General features: G+C 44.3%; 2 protein-coding genes across 25 annotated transcripts in view; one reads left to right on the forward strand and one right to left on the reverse strand.

Annotated features, from left to right (window-relative positions):
• LOC124302276 (calcium/calmodulin-dependent protein kinase type II alpha chain) overlaps window positions 1–20893 on the forward strand; it is a 96170-nt gene that overhangs the window by 36915 nt on the left and 38362 nt on the right. For all 24 annotated transcript variants that reach the window (XM_046758346.1, XM_046758253.1, XM_046758275.1 and 21 more), the window contains exons 2-3: window positions 3055–3149; window positions 10172–10231. In XM_046758346.1, coding sequence (XP_046614302.1) covers window positions 3055–3149; window positions 10172–10231 — 155 coding nt within the window. The remainder of the gene's footprint in view (window positions 1–3054; window positions 3150–10171; window positions 10232–20893) is intronic.
• Window positions 1–20893, reverse strand: part of LOC124302354 (uncharacterized) — a 51494-nt gene that overhangs the window by 9821 nt on the left and 20780 nt on the right. The window contains exon 3 of the mRNA XM_046758470.1: window positions 2637–2718. Coding sequence (XP_046614426.1) covers window positions 2707–2718 — 12 coding nt within the window. The 3' untranslated portion in view covers window positions 2637–2706. The remainder of the gene's footprint in view (window positions 1–2636; window positions 2719–20893) is intronic.

Below are 20893 nucleotides of genomic sequence, written 5' to 3' on the forward strand. Positions count from 1 at the left end.
GGTCGGGAAACAATCGATTTGAAAGCCCGTCCTCCCCTTCGCACCGGCAATATCTTTGGCTTGCAAAAGTTCGAATATATATCGGCACGAGGAAGAGTTTTTCGAACTTCGAGAATACACAGGACGGGCTTGAATTTCACAATTTTCAACCCTCGTTCGTGTATTTGCACGATTCAATATCCGCAGCTCGATTTATAATAACTAAAACTAAAGTCTGCTGGTTTATTTAATCAATTTACGACTGTACGTCCCGAACAAGTAAGAAATAACCGAGACACGAGATATATGCAGAAGATACAGGAGTAGAATTTCGCTCTATTTCATCCCCCCGAAACCTTCGAAATTCGACTTAACGCTTGCAGCAGTAACGATCTATGGATCTCTTCTCCCTTCTCGATTACATCTGTAATTGAGAGGAGAAATTTTACTCCCGTCTCTTCTCCAGATTCGTCGTTCGTTACTTTTCGACACGGTACCCAGAACCGCCGTGGATATTCGCAAGATAAATTTCTCGACAAATTCAAACGAGAGTATCTCCGACTCTTTCGAGTGAAAAAAAAGCAAGAATGAAACGGCAAAGGGGGGGATTTGTGAAAAAGCAAAATAAGTGAAAATATATAAACAAAGAAAAAGGCAGATCCCGCGAGTCGCAGCATCAACGATTGGTGGTCATGGTAACGCCCTGCCGCGTTCTCTCCTCTCGTTTTGTCCCCCGTCGACCACTCGGCAAGCGTTTCGCCGTTCGGATTCCTCTCACATTCACGCGTATCTGCACCAAGCAAGTGTATTAAACCCGCGCCATTTGCCTGGCTGATCACGAATGGGCATCCGGCCTCGGTCCGCGGTGAAATGTCCCGGCGATTCGGCCGCCCGGCGCAGGCATTATAAGTAATTTGTAGGATTTGCGGAAAAGCGGCTCAATGCCGGCTCCGCGCGCGGATATAACAAGTTGCGGGCATTACGGCTGCGACGTGGCTCTGCGGGACGTAGAGACGCTTAAGCAGCTCCATCCGGGGCTTTGCCTCGCCTTTGGCTCGGCTCAGCCTTCCCAGGTTTAAGCGCTTAGCATCGGGTGTTACGGAGCCGGCTGCATTCGCCTGTTATAACCTAATTACCCCGCGATAGATGTACGATTGCCCACAATCACCCTCGCCCTCACCCACGAATCACGATCGCTTCCGCGAGGACGGACTTGGTAACCTTACCGTAACGATGCGTCTTTGAGAAAAATCGCAACTTCTCATATTCGCGCAGTAAACCGGTACGAACAAAACGTAGTGTTGACCCTAGGACCGAATTTAACGTTTGCGCAAGTAAAATGAAGAATTATTGAAAAAACAGAGACTCCGTGTATGTATTGCGTATTGTTTTACTTTTTTTGCTCCAAGAGTTTTTTCCCACATCCTCCGTCGTTTTTTGATAAAACTAAGATTCGAGTCTATTTCTGAATTGTTAAATTTTGCGCAACGTGATGTTCTGTACAGTAACAACGGTTCAAAGTTGGCCGGGGTCCAGGTGACCCCGGGCAAGTGATATGGTAGTTTCCACAGGTTTAAATGACCAGGGTTAATTTGAAAAGCCAACTCCTCGAAAGTCATTTTAAAATTGTCAAATACAGATGTTTTTTTTACTCTGTAGTTTCCTTACGCTAACGTTACTGACTTCAGCCTGCTTTGATACCGTCGTCAGCTAATGGAGCTGATTCGTTCACTCTGCACTCTCTGCAGTTACTAATCGCTGTAGACGGATGCTCGCTTTAACCATTTCGGTCAAACAGTTTTCAACTCAATATTTTGGCTTGAATTTCGTTACTACTCGGGGATACTTTCGGTCGCTGATCACGAATCTCAAGTCAGACTTTGATCGTTTCTACATCCAAGGTCGCGCGAATCCGATATGGCGGATGTAAAATCGAAAAAACTATCAACATTCGATAATTCTTACCGAAAATTAGACTTTTAGGCATCGGTAGAAACGCACAACGGTCACACGGGGTGAAAATTGATACCCTGCTCCAACAATGAGTTCCCAAAATTGAATATCCATATACGCGTGTAACGTTTGGGGTGAAATTCCCCCAAAAAGACCTGTTAGGGTTGTGTAATAGTCGTACGAATTAACACGGATCATTTGAAGTCGTAAATAAACTGTGACAAGGGTAGGGAATTGAAATTTTTTCGATGGTACGCGGAGCATCCGACTGTTGCAGAGGACGAAAGGGTTAACGCCAGACGACTTGGTACACCCTGCACGCTGCGGAGTGAACGAACGTCTAATGGCGTGATTCCAGGATCTCTTGCGAACTCGGCTCGCGTCGTTATCGTCGCAACTCGTAATCCGAACACGCGTGATCGTCTCATCTCGAAGAGTGATGCGTAGTGAGAGAGTTCTGGACTTTTTGCCGGAGGTCGCCGATGGGTGTAATTGGATGCCGAAGGAGTAAACCGGGGTGGTTATAGGTTTTTAAACGATACGTTGAATGGGAAGGAGAAGGTTTCTTCATCCGTGAGAACGAATTACGAGTATTATTTATTTCTCTACGACGGCGACTTAACGACGATGCATTCGTTATCCGTATGAATTTAATTATATACCGTTCAACCATGTGAACAGATTTCTTACGATATATTACTTACCTAGCCGACTTGTCGACCGATCGACGATCGTTCCTTCAGCTTTGATACGGTCCAGGTGCCATGCGATCCGTTACACGGTCAGCTGTCGAGAAATACGTGGAATGAATTAACATTAATCTACAACGCCGATTAGATGTTACAAATCCACGTCTCGCAATCTAGTTCAGGCTAAAAGCACGTCCCACCGAACGATTCAATCGTTTCGGAATGAATTGAAACTGTCGTTCGTAGAGTCGGAAGGCTCCGATACTCTTAACGAATTTATTTATGTGAGAGAATATTTTACGGTCCGACCTTCAGAAAATCTGTTCTCACCGAGCACGAATACATTTTATATCACAAGTGCTAGGGCGCATCTAAATTTTTTACTACTCTCATATAGCCAACTAATCACGATTTTTCATCCGGTTTGTTTCAGGGGAGCTTTTTCCGTGGTCCGACGATGCGTCCAGAAAAGTTCGGGTCTCGAGTTCGCGGCGAAGATCATCAACACCAAAAAGCTCTCGGCCAGAGGTAAGATGTAATTCGAACAAATCATTTTTCTCGCATTTCTCTCTCTCTCTCTCTCTCTTTCTTTCTTTCTCGATCGTTTTGGTGTATATATCATATATACATGTATATGTATATATTGTATATAGCAACCTGCGGTGCAAATTGACTCGAAGGAGACAGTAATCGATTGCAGGCGGTAAGGGATTGTCTGCAGCCGGGAATTCGACGATTTGTCAGTTTCCTAAAATCTACAGGTTGTCGGCGTATCCCGAGACCTTTGATAATACACCGTCGGAAGTGTATTACACAAGAGAAGTATCGCATCCAAAGTCGGGCCATAAATTTCGACCAATTCTTTCCCGCTGTCACCCTCCGGGTATATATAGTCATACGAAGAAAGAGAACCCCTCCCAATCAACCCTTGTTCGCGCCGTGTGCAGGAATCTATATTAAAAACGTATTCGCGACAACTCGAGCAGCGTCAAAAAGAAGAAGAAGAAGAAGAAGAAGAAGAAGAAGAAGAAGAAGAAGAAGAAGAATAAGAAAACGAAGAAGCTCGAGGATCTACAAAGTTAATTTCCTCGGTTGATGATGTTTAAAAAATGTAATGAAAAAAAAAAAACAAAAGAAAAGAAAAAACATAAATACCGGCCTTGTACAACTAGCGCGAGGAACGGAAGTAGAATACAATTTGACTAATGGCCAGATTTTCCTTTGTACGCCGTTTCGCCGGTGTTGCGACTCTGTGTAGATGTTACTTTGATAGCTGGAAATTAACGGACCTCCGTCACGTGACTGTAAATATTCCTATTCTTATATTCACAGCCTCGTTTGAACCGGGTTATAAGAAATACCCGACGACGTTCCATTTACTCATTCATACATCAGCGGTTCATTTTTATTCGTTATCAAGTTCTTTTTTTTTTGTTTTGTTCGCCTCCCGATGGAACTTCTTTATCGCTACGTAACGAGTCGCGGTGCAGGTAATTTCGACGGTTTGAATTATTCATTCGACTGATGGAATCTGGTGAAATTTCAACGATGGGCCTTCCGGAGTAAACATTCATCGTAGCATAAATTTTTAAATGATTCGAGGTAAATAAACGTTTCACCTCGTCCAGCTGGAATAATTTTACGGAAATGAATGAATAGACGCATTTATCGTTGATTGGCACGGATGCCGGCTCGCCTATATAAAATTTCCACCGACCAAAGTGATTGTAAACGAAGCCAGATGAAGGCTAATCCAATGAATAGAAATACGGTGTGTAAACTCATCCGATAAACGATATTACGTTACAATTAATTAAGTTAGGACGCAGTTGGGTTCCGTTCCGTACGATGTCTTCGACAGAGTCCGGTCTATACCCATAATATATACCCTGTATACGGAGGAGAAATTATGCCTCTTTTTATTTTCCATTCGTCAAAATTTTTCCCAAACAAATAACTTCGAGTTTCACTTGGGTAGTCAGAAACACGAGAAGAAACTTTGACGAGGCAAGAATCGTCGAACTTTTCCCGGCGCGGCGGCCGGTATCAAATTTCGTGAAAAGGCAGTTTTTCCCTCAAAGTTAAGTTATATACGCAGACGTCCTGCTCCTGCTTCTCATAGTATAATGCATATATGTATAATGCATGTACATACATTATCCACACATCGATACGATGTGTTATATTCGAAAGGTTTACTTTACCACTTTCTCAGATTGTTATTATTGCTGTTATTGTTGTTATTATTATTATTATTATTATTATTATTGCCCTTTCCATCGCTCGAGTTTGCCGGAAAAACTTGCCAAACTTCAGTTTACACACTCCCTCGAATCGTAACATAATTACTACAGCCACGCAACTTCGCAGACCTGTAAACCAAGAGTTTATCAAATTTTCTCCCAGCTGCGCGTCACAACTTTAGTTTGTCATACGCACTTTGATACTAGCTTTGGAATTGGTCGTCTATTCCACGCTCCACTTGTCTTTCTCGTTATGAATTTTACCCCTCGTTAAATTTATCGGGTAAGCGACGAAGAAGCCCTTCTCAGATGGTTGATCGATACGGATCGCGACCAACCGATCCTACCAAGTTATGACCATCGGGCAGTAATATTTCTTGACTCGCCTCGGCTCGCCTTTGGCCCAATTCGCTAAATTTTATCCCTAGATTTCTTACACTGTGCGGAAGGTTCAGTCGTCGAGTCCATTAAGATTATTTCACCCCTAGACGGGACGGCTTCCGGACCGTGTATACGGATTCATAGGTGTTCGCCAATGTGAGATTCGGCACGGTGGAACAAGGAGAAGGAAAAAGAAAGATCGAGGAGGAAATAAGCTCGTAACGCTGGAGGATTGATTAGTAAACGTAGCAGCCTGGCCAAGCTTGAGCTTGAGCGATGCCGTGTCGTTTTGCTTTAATAGCCCCCCTTATCCCCCCCTGCGCCTCTCTTCTTTTCACCGGATCGATGCAGCCAACGATCGCAAGAATTATACTGGTAATCCTGAAATATTAAACGAGGTCACCGTGCTCGCGGAGAACACGCCATAAAAATTAACCGAGTTCCTCGTTCACCCGAACGGTATCCGGGATATACAGACCTACGTGCCGTTGCCTTTTTCGAACGCTATTTCGGAGTGCACGGGGTTGGGGAAAAAAAACGCTTAATCAAAGCTGACGAATTTCAGGAATTTGAACAAGCTCATCCCCGCGGAGAGGTGGAGGAATTCGGCGGACATGACGGGGAAAAATTGAATTCCGACACGCGTGGTTTCATCTACGTAATCTGTAATTGGAAATTATAGCGAGATGGTTCTGCAATCGTCTAGCGAGATGCCGAAAGAAACGTTTGAAAATACACGAATGTTTTCTTGGCAGTTTCCGCGGACTCGACGTCGATGCGTGAAATGAATAAACGTGAGAAACGCAGGAAGAGAAGATGAGCCGACGAGAATCGGCAGTGGCAGATGGGCCGGATGGTGGTGACTTTGTCATTTCGCCCGGCGCATGCCGATCCTAACCTTAGCCAACTCGAGCTGTTGTCGGAGGAGAATCCAAGCGAGTCGATCTCTTCCTTGTCTCGTTCCGGTAAAAGAAATTCCGGTCTGTCATGCGACCGCGTTGCGTGTCTCTCGTCGGTCGCCGCGTGTCGACAAATTTAGCCTCCGGGTCACGTACGTGCGTACATAGCAGCTGGGAAGAGTTTGGTTCCACGGTCGGGGTCCGAGACGCGCGAGTGCGGGTGGAAGAAAATTGGAAAAACGAATTTAACGATTTGTTGCACCATTTATCGAGGCGACGAGATGAAGAGACTTTGAGAAACCGTGCTTCGACGTATTTTCGATCAGCGCTGATACGCCGGTGTTGAAATTCGTGAGAAAATGCGATCGCCACTCTGCCGGGAACATTATATAATCGCCGGCATAATTATCGTGAGCATGTCGAACTCGGGGACGCTTTCCGAGCGATGCTTTGCGACAATTTTTCTACCGCGTTATATCGAAGAACTTTCGGGTTGCCATAGCGGCGAAACCACCCGGCTTCGTTTCGGGATCGCGTTATTACATTAACGACCCTACAACGAAAAGCGTTCATTCGTAACCCAACTCCTCGCAAACTCCGGCTGAGTATGCTTTCAGAGGAAATTATTAGCTCTGGATGAGAGGGAAAAGGTCAGAGGTGACGTTACGTGTCCTGCGTATATATACTCGTACATACATACATATATACATGTATGTATATTTATGTCTGACATCGGCCCCCCGAAACAGCTCTTTTATATAATATTGTACACATTATAAATATACAAACCTAATAACACACGTGTTGTACAAAGTTTTTTCGATACCAAACCTGTCGCGGAATAATATCTCTCACGATTTTTCATCTCACGCTGTGTTTAGCTTCATCAATTTTATCATCGATTTATTTAATGGGATTTTTCACATCAACATTTTTCCAGAAAATACAAAAAAAATAAAAAAAATTCTTTCAGTATCGCATCAATGGCAGTGATGCACGAAAACGAATGACTATCCAAACAAAGCAAATAAAAAAATTGCACGAGAAAAGAATAAAAATAAATAACTATAGAAATTTTTCAGATCGATCAGTTTTCTAATGTAACTTGTATATTACATTCACCTGTTGAAAATGTTTTTTAGTTGTATACAGTAACAGTCTATATTGTGTAAACCACTCTCGTTACCGCAGTGACGGAGATGGAATTTTTTTTTAATTTTATATATATATATATATATATATATATATATATATATATATATATATATATATATATATATATATATATATATATATATACATTTTTTTTAAGGAACAAAAAATCTCATACCACTTTTCATTTCGTCGGTAAATGTTTGCCTTCGATTACAACTCGCTGACGGTTAGAAAACGAAAATCCGACAAAAATTCACGAGAATATTTTAACGGGATTAGGTAGTAGCGTTGAAAAAAAAAAATTTGCTAATTGAAACAGAGACGGCGGTGATGATTTTTGATTCGTCTATCTGACGTGGAAAAGCCCGTTCTATCTATCATGCGATTTTGTAAAAGATGTAAATTTATTTCATACCGTAGAATATTCGACCTGTTATCGAAATTGAAAAAGGGATTAAAAAGGGGAAATAATGGAATAAACTGAAACCGGAGCAAAATTCAGGCCGCAGAGGGATGAGAGTAAAAAATATCGGCGCTGACCGAAAATAAATATCGCATTGATTAATATTCGAACAAATTATTCTCCGCGAGTGTTTCAAAGCGTCAGGGTGCAGGGTGCAGGGGTGGTCGAAGGCGGCAAAAAACGACGTCGGCGTCGGCGTCGGCCTTGCCCCAGTGCCCTCTCGACCCGACGCCGCCCCAACCACCCGACCACCCGACCACCACTATCGTATTCAAACTACGCAGGCCGGAGAATATACGTATCCAGCAAACTCCGTACGGCATGCGCATGCATACATGCATAAAGGAGCGGTCTCCAAAAGGCCCGAATAACGATCTGGAGCGTTGCCTGCATTGGTAAACCACGCCGCACGTTTATCCGCAGTTCAATTAGAACGGAAATAAAGTTCATTTACGAACTTCCAACGGCCACCCGGTATCGACAGGTCGGTTTCACCTTGTACCTTACACACTTGCGGGACGTTATTTTTATTCTTTCTGCGAGGATATAGCGGAAGTGAATCCATTATCGAATACGCGTTGATTGATCCGTGCAGCAGTCGGCGTAAGCGAAGCTTTCAAACGAACCGCTGATTGCGCTGTTGATCCGCAACTTTGAAGAGAGAGAGATCTTGGAAAACGACCAATTTGTGAAAGTAAAGGTCGCCCGCACGGAATAACTCGCAGAAATTTTCGAGTAACCACCTTGATAACTCACCGAGAGGAACGACGAGGTGCCAAGAATTTAGGAACCCTGTATAAATATGTCGCTTTAGCGAAAGTCTCGATCGCTTTATGCGTATTGTGTGAATGATTGAGAGTAAAGACGCGAGGGGGTGAATTTCTTTTTATTTTTATGGAACATCGTGCACCGTTCGTACGTGTATGAGATGAACGAGATTACGTAAAATCTGACATTTGCTAAAGTATAAGGTATGCCGATCGGAAAATTCTCTTGAAAAAGTCTCTCGAATTCTCCGAATACCTTACTTCGCTGAGTAAGTAAATAAAAAATATCACGTTTCTGTTTCTGGAAGTCGGCCGTCTACGCAGAAGTCTCTCGAGTGTGCGTTTTAGCTTTGGAGAACGATGTTTCGATGAAAATATACGCACACATATTGCCATTGTCGCGTCTCGAGCACGAGAAGTATAATATTTGTCGTGTACACCTGCTGTATACGCAGGTTATATTATGTACATAGGTATAAAAAGACGGCGGGAAATACAGACAATATAGCTGTATGAAAATGACGAAGAGGTAAAAAGAAGAGAAACGGAATGATAATAATGATATGCTTTACCTCGGATACGACATAGAGAGATAGAGAGAGAAGAGAATTTGCTACAAAGAACACTGTACAGCTCGGGAGGAGCTGCGACACAAGATATTTGTACACAATGGAACGAGACGAGAAAAAAAGAAGACGAGAATCTAGGTAAGGCATAAATTTCGCGGAGCTAAAACCGACGGAGAAACGCTGGGTTCGCCACTCTCGGTGCCTTGGATGATCCTGCAGGTTGTCGCTGGGCACTGACCCGGCAAATGGTTCTCCCCGTTGAGCCACGGGATGAAAAAGAAGAAGAAGAGAGAGAGAGAAAAAACACATACTTTGACAATTAATGTTGCGGAAGAATGCGCACAGCTTTGCAGGGATCAAACGTCCTTCGCACCCTAACCCTCCCTGGTACGAAGGAGCAGATCGTTAGATCGTTCCGATGATAATTTTCATAAACGCGTGAGAAAATTGGCCGCGGAATACAGGCCGTGAAAGTTTGATTACGATGCGGCGTTTCGAGAGGTTTTAGAGTTTTTATTACCGGGTCACGGGCGGTTGGAAACGCGTCGTTGAGCTTTAACGTCCCGGTGGAACCGATCGACGGATCGATTCCTGATGAGCCAGAGATCGGATGTTGGATCCTGTGTATGGGAAAGGTGAAAGGGATGAAACGGAAATTGAGATGGTAAATGAAGTGGAGATTGAAGTGGAAGCGTAAGATTCTCCGAGGAAGAAACACGGGAACGCTTAGTACCGGGACTGCGGGGGCAAAAAGCGCTTCCATCGAACCTCGTTAGTTATACCGCTGCAAACCCGATTCCTTCTTCTTCGTCGTCTTCGTCTTCTTCTTTTTGCCGCTACCTTCGGAGTAAGACGAGACCTCGACAAAGCCCTCCTGATTGTCAATTTGCACAAGTTGAATTACAACGCGACTTATTTGCTCTGCGGAATTAATTTTTAGCCGTTTTACCTGTGAAGCGTGAAAAATAATCAGCCCTCCCTCGTTCGTCAAAATTGTTCGCTTCGACTGCCGAGAAGAGTCGTTTCGACAGGGGAAATATTAGTAATATAAAAAGACGTCTCGTATGTTTCAGATTTTCAAAAACTTGAACGAGAAGCCCGGATATGCAGAAAACTACAGCATCCAAATATCGGTAAGTCTGACGATCAGCTACTAGTGCAATAATTCTAATAATTCTATACAATCCTAAGTCCACCTGTTTCTCTTTCTTGTTCGGGCCGAAATTAAACGCGTTTTACGGATATTGGTTACGGTTATAGGGCCGTGCAGCTTATAGACGGTACAGTAAAATGTTTGCCGTGAAAGGTAGCGACAAGAATCGAGCGATTATGGAAATGCGTTACTTCTGTATATCTTGTTCTACGGGCATGTATTTTATAAGCCATTGGACAAGTCTTTGGGTCTTCGTTCGGGGAGACGGGAAACGATTAGAGAGAAATGATAATTCTATTGCTAAGCCTGATTCTGAAAGACACGAGGACTGGCGATCGATCGAGACCGATGGAACGCGTCGACTCCGACATACGTATACGCATACACGCATACATACAGCAGCTTACGAATCTGGTATACATCGACGGTCAGAGAGCGGCGTCGTCGTCGATCAGCGGTAAATCAGATAGGGGGCTGGTCTTGATCAATAAAAATGTCGAAACTCGTCGGTCGCCACTTTATTGTGATCTTGTCAGCGTGCAGCGTTGTGTTACTTGGTATAACACGCGTCTTCTATCCGCGGCTTGTTAGCGTTATATACGAGTGTATATACCGAGACTGACAACCGACATCGCCAAATTGGACAGAGTCACGGTTAGCCAGGATTTGCCGAGGGAATCAATGAGCATCCTACTATATTTTCACCTCCATTCACCGACGAGGACGAGAGATACCGATGGGGAAAAAAAGACGAAGAGAGGGAAGAACAAATTCGCCACGTTTCTTACAAGATTCTCGTTATAACTCACGGGCAATCGACACTCTCGACACATACACCTACATACGTATGTTACACTTGTAGCGAAATTGCAACCTGATGCGACTGTTTTTTTTTTTCTTTTTTCTTCTTTCACAAGCAACGCTGAAAGTTTTACAAGTTGTTTGCACGCTCTTGCGATATTTTTCGACGTTCATTATTTGAGTATAGTTCATGATAGTATACGTAGCTTATATTTACGTACAGTTGGGACGTTTACTTGTGTTTAGCAAAGAAAAGGAATCGTCTCAGTTTCCAAAAGGATGTGATAGAACATCATGAGCTTGCGCAAGGTTGTCGGAGTTAACACGGTCTGCGGTTAAGACCGGAGAAACGGGGACGGAAAGAGCTGACGAGAAAGATCATTTGGGGGCAATGCGAAACTTGATATTACTTTCGGTTAGTTAGAGACAAAGTTTGCTTCGACTAAGCCGGCTTCATCTTTGGTGGAAGGCTTTCGAACAGGATCGCATTCGAGGAAAATCTTCGGACGAAGGTTTATCACCAACGAATATAAAAAGAAGGGTAATTATCTCCGTATCATAAGGAGTAAACGAAAACAAATATTTTTTTTTTTGAACACTGTTTTGGTCTACGAATTTTATTGTTCGCTTCACTTTCCACTTTGGGTTCTATTATAACGTCACGTACGAAAGTATCATTGATGCAGGTTGGATCTAACGAATCATCATCTTCGCAAATAATCACTTGGCAACGTGTGAAAGTAATGTGATGTAAACGTAATCGTGAGTATAAATTGTTGGAAAGAGATTTTTTTTTTTTGTTTTTTTTTTATGTCAAACTTCAGAATAACCACGGAAATGAAGCGGCTCGTATACGAACGAAGGACAAAAGGCGGGAGGCAAATCGTAGAGTACAAAGCACGAGGCAGAGAAGAAGCTCCGCGTGAAAATACGTATTGTACGTGCATAATAATAATATACGTGCTTTGAACCGCGGCTGTGGACACGTGACGGGATTTTGTAGAAAAATAGAAAAGGGTGGAAGAGAAAGGGCAGAGAAAAGGAAAAACAAAAAGACTAACCAAAAAACAAAGCACTCGGGAACATCTGTTGCAGCGGGTGTCACCCACCCCCTTGACAGCCACCCTCTGCATGGTTGAATGCCGCTGCGTTTCATGAAAAACGTCATTATCCAAGCTTTCTTGACTTAGCACCTGTGGCGAAATAAGTTTAATCGAGTGGCTAAACTACAAGCCACTGAAAACCATTATTGCATCGATGAATAAAATTTCGATCAAATATATTCGCGTCCTGCTTATTTTTTTTATTCCGACGACCGTGTTCCGAAGGCAATACCTAAACTTTTCAAGTTCACTTTGACCTCTGCTGTTTGCTCCGGCGTCTTTCACGAGAAGATGGAATTTCTTACGTCAGGGTAAATTGATATATGGTAAGTTACGTCGGAACTGTTTACCCGGAACTTTTTCTTTATGGGTAGTATAGATAATGCCGACGTCAAATATCAGACGATAACGGGAAAAATTCTTACCATCAAGCTTTCGTAACTAAACAAGATGCGAGAACTTCGTAAGAAACGACTGACTCCCTTTGATGTGATTTTCATGATACCCGATGGCCCAGAGTTACATATCTGAATTTCGAAAGAAGACGACGCACTCTCTCTCTAAATTTTTCAGAGAATCACAGAATTATCGTAACGCAACGAGAAATATCGAGCTTTGAAGCTGCGGGTACGATTCGGCACGTGTGCAGGGTCAGGAGCTTTTCACTTTTACGCCTCTGGGATAGCTAGGATGGAATTACGCGCAAGCTCGTCGAAAGTTCAAGGAATGCGTAGGCATCTCCGGTAACGGAGCGTTGCTTTTCGCTTCTTGTCTTACCTCCCCCCCCCCCCAGATGCGGATTTCGCAAAAGTATTGCGTGTTTCGTGGCATTTCTATAAGATACGGATACCCCGTTTCTCCCCATGAGTTCCTCGGTGTAAGCTGAACGGCTCGAAGTTTCCAGGAATCTGGACTGTTAATATAAGCCCACATTTCCTCCCAGCTACCGCCAACACGCGTCCCCGCCGTTCATCCGCATGAGAATCGTCACGTGTTTTTCAGGGTAGTTTCACCCCGTCGAGTTTTACCCAGACGGTGACGCAACATCCCCGAGAATTTCAGTCTCGCATCGCGTAACACCGGATGTTGTTAGCTTCGCTTCGTTGGAAATGTGCGATTTACAATTCCTACTTTATACATACAAGCACTAAATGATTTACTTTTTATTCGTGTAAATTCGTCAGTTGACGCATTTTCCGCGTCAATAAGTTGACTCGCGCAGTTTATTTTCCATTTTCAAGCGTTGGATTAATAACAGCTGTGCATATTAAATCGAGGTCAACTCGCGATCAGACATGTCACTTCTTTCGATCGTAATAATCGCTCCACGTCGCCCGCGATCCACGCCCGCATCTTCACGGATGATTCGAGGCGTGAAATAAGTCAAGACACTTTCAGTCAACGTGGTATAACGTAGTTTTTCCCCCTCCTTCCGTCTTATTCTTTCGCTACTTGACACAAACACGTATCCTATCCCATGAAAAGCCGAAACATCGGGGCTATGCCTCTGAGGAGCGTAATAAAGAAGCCAGAAATGTCACGTCGAGGCCATTAATCTGCCGTTTACGTTTACGTTGCATCGTCGAACTTCTCTCGAAAGTGCGGCTCAAGTGCGACGAATGATGTTTGTAACACCACCGAGATAAGAAAACCGCTATGCACGAACTCGACCTTGATTATTGATTTTTTTTATCCGCCTGCACGCGCTGGTTTCGGTTACGTTTGATCGCCGACTCGTATCGAGTACGAACCTTGATCTTGAACATGTTGTCGCGAGGTGAAAATCTGTCGCCCCCTTTTTAGAAGCTTCAAGTGCACGGGTATCCCGTGATTTTTACGGGACTTAGGGTATAATATTCGTCGAAGATGGTTCGCACAGCAGGTGAATCCGACACAATGAGAAACGATAATGGGATAAGCGAGAATGTTGGAAGGGTCTTCCCACACCGCCTTTTGAAATTCGTCGGATATAAGCTCGGCGGCAAATCAACAAAATCCGCGAAAAGAGACGAAGGTAGTGGAAGACGGCGAAGGGTGTGAAGTGTGAGGAGGATGTAGGTGGAAAAGTGATCCCGCGGAATTCATCTGCGCCGAAAGTGGATTTTCCTGAAATCCAGGCGAGCCTCTTCGCCACCCCCACCCCTGTCCCAGCTATCCCTAACCCTATTCCCTATTCCCTCGGGGAATTCTATTCAGACGATTCCGTTGGTCAATTTCATAACGGGACCAAAGTTCGACTGGGTATACGAACCAGCCTCTCCTAGTCACGAGTAAACGGCGCCGCAAGTTGGTGCAGTTGGTTTATGTGTTGGTACGTAAGATCGGGTCCATGTATTATACATAGGCGTTTACATGGGAGCTGTATCCTCGATACAAAAGGAAAATGCCAAGGCTGTGTAACAACGAAGACGACGACAAGGCGTCTCGACGCCGCTGTGTAAGGTGAACGAGATTATCAGCCGGGCAAAGAGTTCCGGCTTTAATCAATTTTAACGCTACATCTTTGTCAATATTGTGTAGGTATACTGCCACCGATCATCATCAATCGTTTTCACCAGCACTGGTATATAAACAGTTATTTTTACAGGCCGGGTTTTCCACGCGATTCTCGTCACATAAGAAATACTTTTTTGCGAAATTTTTTATCCCTCTTGTGACTTTCCTACCCTTCCCTTCCCTCCACTTCTGAAATCCATCAGTTTGATAATGATGAAACCTTCACCGCGCAAAGACTCCACAGTGTGGTGGCGGATAGATAAGAAGTCGAAGTCGCGGGGGGATTACAGTAGTTATAGGCCTGAATCGCGAGGCGAATATCGAGTCGGTTATCCGCTTCAAGTTTCTACTTATGGTCGATTTATTACGCCTGCATGCACTTATCCCGACCCCAATTTGTCGAATTACAGTAGCTGTACGTCTAGTTTGGCATAACGGAAACCGCGCGCACGGCCCATAATTACTAGGAAGATTTTTCGGCTACGGTGCTTCGAAATAAATGAGGTTAAATGGAAGTGATTTTAGTCGTTATACGCAGTTGATTGGATACTTGGAGGAGTTTTCGTATAATTCGTGCCTATCCAGAGAATGAGAGAAGATCGGGTAGACACGCAATATCGGACCGACGACGGTTGAACTAATCACCGCATTCAATTGCTAGAAAAAACGTCCCTTTTTTCATCTCCTTTCTTTTCCAATACCCTCGCCATAAGAGGAGGCAGTTAATTAGGCTCGAACATCGAGTGTATAAGAACGGAGAACTCGTTATCGCCTGGAATTCAAACGTCAGCACAAACTGTTTAAACAATTTTCTCCACAATGTGTTGTTATTCTTTTTCCTTTATTTTTGTCTTATCCAATTCCCTCGAGTCATTTGACTAATAAGAGTTCCCTCGTCTAATTCTTACCACCATACCTACCAGGCGTGAAATTGACAAATAATCAAAGAGTGATAATTAATCGGGACAAGAACTCGAGGCGTTTAAACGTGACTGCCGACGTTTGCTTGGTTAATAGCAGCGACTAGAACTGTTTTACAAACAGCTCTAGGCGTCGGCTGCTTTCCCAAAAAGTTTATCCGCTATCACGTGTTCGCAGGGTGCGTGACTCCGTAGTTTGTAATTGAAATATTCATCTCGGGTTATATACCGGCGTAGGCAGACAGGAGGGTCGGTTGCAGGTTGTTCCGCACAAGAAGTCGTCGGGGGACACGGTAGTGGGAACAGCCTATACCCTCAACAAATACATACCCATACATACATCCATACATACACGCATGCATACAAGCCTCAGGTTTCCGTGTACGAAGGTAAACGTAGCCTGGCACACACGGCGACGGTTTTGCACGGTCGGTTTAACCTACGAGGTAACTTCGCCTCTCTGTATATTACATAAACGCGCTTGTGTATAACAGACAACGTCGTTACACGCCTTTGCTCTAAATTACCGCATAGACAACGACCATAACTACTCCTACTTCAGAACGTACGCGTACAGCCAGGGTCTCCCTTATTCACGATCGAATCGCGAATGACACTCAACTGCAGGCGTAATAACCCAGTCGTAACACTTGTCGTTGAGATGGGTAATTGCGTGTTTTCCTGCAGGGACTGTCGGCTTTTTGTTTCAATCCAATACACATTTATGCACAGAGCGTTCTTTCCGTCTCACGCGACGTTGCTAGCACCGGACAAATTCGTAAGGCTTCGACATGTTTCTTCTCCTTATTCGTTATACTGACATTTAGTCGCTGCGATAGTTGACTTGGAACTGTATTCCAGTTTTACGTAATACTTGTGATTCGATACTTGAACTGCCGAAGAACAACGAGGTGGAATGATATAATCGTAGAATGGATACTCCAAATATATGTTTCCAGACGGGAATGTTCATGCGTACGGCACCGGAGAACTTTTAGCCGGTGCAGACGAATGCGAAGACAGTTCCGAGTTTGAACGTCAAAACGTCAGGAGGGTGGAATATGTCGATGTAGACATAAAGACAATAGCACGACGTATACATTCGAATCTTAATCGAAAACCGTGAAGAGCGGAAGAAGCCTTCATCGAGTGAGATCAAACAAGCTCACAGAGAGATTGTAAAAGTCGATAGAGCCGTCAGTCGACGTCGAATACTGCGGCTGTTTAAAACGTTTCCCACTGTGTGTAACAACGTCAATTCATACCACACGACGCGTACATCTGCAGTTGGATGTACACGTATTATTATATAAATAAACACATGAAAGGTGACGGCGGAAAAGAGCGTCAGGGGTACACACCTGCAAGGTGTGTGGAAAAGCGGCGATGTGTAGAATCGAGTGAAGCGGTGAGGCGAGAGCGTGGCATGGTAGAGAGATTACGTAGGTACCGCGTGGCTGGCAGCCTTAGAAGGCACCCCTGCGTTCTAGCTGTTCAAGAGTCTTGTTTGCAAGCTAGGCTGAATACGTTACGCGGTGTCGAGGTACTTGCACGTAGATTGAAATGAATATTCCCGGCGTAGGAATTCTCCGAGCGAAGCTTGACCCTTTGGTGGTCCCGGAACAAATTGAAACTGAAAATTGTTTCGTTAAAGAGTCCGTGTAACCCTCGGCTTCCAACCGCTTGTCGAAATTCATTCGAGTATCCAAAATTCGAACTCTCACGCTGTTGCCTCGTGTTGTCTCGCCGCAAAAGGGACCGGGAAAAATCTGTCGAATTCTTCGTCAGACCGCATTCGCGAGATTTAGTAATGCTGCAGGTATAATAACTACCGAGCTGGGTTAGTCGCATTGCGGTTGAACGGAATAGCTAATCGACTGCGACTATGCGACAGAAGTAATTACTCAGGACTATCTACTTCTAAGTCCAACCGGTGGAGAGTCTTTGGTCGTCGCGATGCATGCAAGTAGAATTCAACGACGCGTCTATTCGGTCGGCGATTCTCAATAATTATCACTGGCTCGATTAACTGGGTGAAAAGTTCCGGTTGAAACAAGCTTAGGAAGCTTTAGATCCATGGTTATCGAAGAGTTTGCACAAGTTTCTACGCTGGTTAGAAATCACAAGGCGTAAATTGACATCGGCGATATTGTGCGGTGGAGAATAAATCAGCTTGCACCCGGCGACTTGCATTCTCGTTCTAAGGCCGAGTTAGTTTTTAGTCGGTGACCGGTTGTTAACCGTAACGAGACACGGAGACGGACGACAACCGATCGGAGTCCACTTCATCACGAAGGCTGCTTAAAGGGGCATTTCGTGTATTTGTAGGTACACTCATCAATACACATCATGGATAGTGAGAAGGATTTCTCTCCTCATCTTTTTGCCCGTTCAATAAAATCGTAGCACTCGGAAAAGGTCGGACGATTTCTGATAACAAACGACTCGAGATTCAAAGGAAGATTCGCAATCTCGGGAACGAGTTCCATTCACCCTGAGAACAGTTATCGACCGTCCCATTTTTCGGGGTTTATGAAAACAAGAAGGGATGGCCATAAGTCACGACTATATTCTTGACTTCCCTGCCCGGCAGTCACCCCAACAACTTTTCGCACTTCCCGCAAGATTTTCAACCTCTTTCTCGACGACCCCTGCTTTCGTTTCTGTTCCAGGGACGAATAATTAACTCGCCTTACTGATTTAGAGAGTTTTCTTTTTCAATTACATCAGAATTATAAAGTACGTTCCGAAAATTCCCATTCGTTCGTTCGTTTCCTCGAGACGGAGGTCGGTTAATTAATTAATTCATTTTATTCACACAGCTGGATATATTTTTCGCTAGCGCGTGAAACAACAATCATGGATCCCGGGTCTCGTCCGTTTTCCATCGTGTAAAACTTACCCGAATCTCGAGGGAAATCATGAATTAGGAGGGCTCGGTTCGCCGAACAACGCCTTCTAGCCGAAGCCCTTGAAGCAACCAGCAGCAGCAGCATCTTAAAGCAACGTTAGACAAAGGTTCCCAGCGAACGGAATGCAGATCAATACTCGCCCGTACATTCTCTCCTCCCTCTCCCCGGCCTTTCTCTCGCTCGACTTCTCTCCCTCCCCCTCTCTCTCTCCCTCTCTCGCTTATACGTAGCGAGACTTTTATCACTCAGAGTCCTGTGTATCCATTTTCCTCGTCGTCTGTCATTCGCCCTGTACCAATACGGAGCGCCGAGCATTCCAGTGTTAAATTTTGCGGGGATTCCAACCCTTTCCGCAGACCGACGAGAATCGAAGGTCGAAATTCGAGCGAGATTATCCACGAAATCGCGAGTTTACGGTAATCCTCGGCGAGGCCTGATTGCTCGGGTAGTCCAAGGCGGGATGCTTTAATTTTTGATCCATCATCGACCCCGGGACTAAGAGGACGACATGAAATTGCACATACACATTGCATAAACACACCGATGACGATGGGATTGACTGGCTAATGGACTCCTTAGGGTGCGGATGGGGTGAGGAGCTTTCGTCCCCCCCGACGAGGTCATAAATAATTCGTTCCTTTCGCCGATGAGACAATCGATCGTTTTGACGACGCGTCAAAAAGGTAGACACCTCGAAAGGTGACACTTGGACGAATGACGGTGCTTCGGAACGATTTTACCATCGTTCTTCCCCTTTCGCCGGGATTTTCTTCTCACCGATAGAATCGATTCGCGTCAATTTATTTCCAGCCTCTTCTCTTCTCTTCTCTTCTCTTCTCACGTCACTCTCCGGTCACTCTACCGCGCGCACAGGTGGCATCGATCACTGTTTCAATCGAATTAATTCACAGTTTGCAACCCATCTACAGAGTTCGTCGCGAAGGGATGAGCGCGCGATTCTTGTCAAATGATTCGTTGCTCAACTACGTGCTCGAGTGATCGCGACCGATCTTCGAGAACTGGGAGGGAATCGTTAGGCGATCGAGGGCTCTCGAACCGTTCAATCGTCCATTTCAGACTCCAGTAATGCGAGGATCGAGTAGCGGAAACGGTAACTACAGAAGTTGTGAGAGACTTCCGTCGATCCAGACACGGACTTGAATCCATTTCTGCGTTGATCCGTTAAACAGACGATTCGAGCCGTGTTTACGCAAGATCCTGTCGAAGGATTGTGCCAAGGAACCCTGAAGAACGTTGTATCCGAGGTCTGCCGCGAACGCAGCTTAATTAGATCAGCCGGCTGAATTTGCCGCTCCGAATCTGCATATCTGTTCAAATCTGAATATTCAAACGACCTGCATATAAGAGCGAGACGACTTAGATAGACACGTGTCACTCGAGATTTCTTGTGTACTTCTGAACTCGAGTCACTCGCGGTGTCTAGTCCGGCCTTTCAATCATCGCTCTATAAAGCGTTACAAAAGCGCGTTCAAACGATCATTTTCCAAATTAGGTTCGTGTCCTGCTGTTCGTTTTCTCTTGTTCTCTCTCTCTCTCTCTCCGTCGCGTTTTTTCTCTCATGCGTCCGACCCCCGTCACATACTGCAAATCCGGATCCGATCCAATGCGAGAGATAAACGAGATCTTACGTTTGACGATGTAATCTCTCCTTTTACAATATTGCAATTAGTAATTTAGATCGAGTGTTTTGCCGATCGTATATCATATTATAACGGCTGAAACGCTTTATCCATTTTTGGATTAGCCAAGCCGTTCGAGAAGGCACGTGGTACGAAGTCCGATACGGGCAGAACCGACAATAAAACATAATGTTCGTACTTTCATCAGCGAAGAGCGTTTTCATGTGCGCGATTTGAGATTCGTTGTTCTCACAAGAAGAAACCAGAGATCAATATTTGGGGTCATTCAAATGGAGCTTCGCGTAAAGCATAAGGCAAACGTTATAAAACTGGGGTGAAATGACTGATATGTTATGGAAAAGAAAAACGGTCTGCGCGTGTATCTTGTACACGGTATATTACATGGATATTGATTTAGTCCCATCATCTTGTAACGAATAATTTGCAAGAACTTTTTTCCCGTCTCTGCAGAATATACGATATATATATATAGGTGAGCACTTAAATACCTGTGTGTATATATATACGTATACATATATCCGGTATACACTCGAAGCCGAGAAGCATTAAATTTGCATAATTTACTCGGCCCATAAATAAATACGTTACGCGTATACCGAAGGGGTAAAAATTACGAACATATACAAGTTATTACAGCCGTTCGGCTTACGCATTGGGTAATTATTTTACAACTCGTACACGCGTATATAATGCCTGAATTAAATATATACTCGAATATGCGGACCAAGCTTTTATCGGTCGTTCTTTTC

The sequence above is a fragment of the Neodiprion virginianus genome, chromosome 1 (assembly GCF_021901495.1).
Source record: "Neodiprion virginianus isolate iyNeoVirg1 chromosome 1, iyNeoVirg1.1, whole genome shotgun sequence".
NCBI classification, from domain to species: Eukaryota; Metazoa; Arthropoda; class Insecta; order Hymenoptera; family Diprionidae; genus Neodiprion; species Neodiprion virginianus.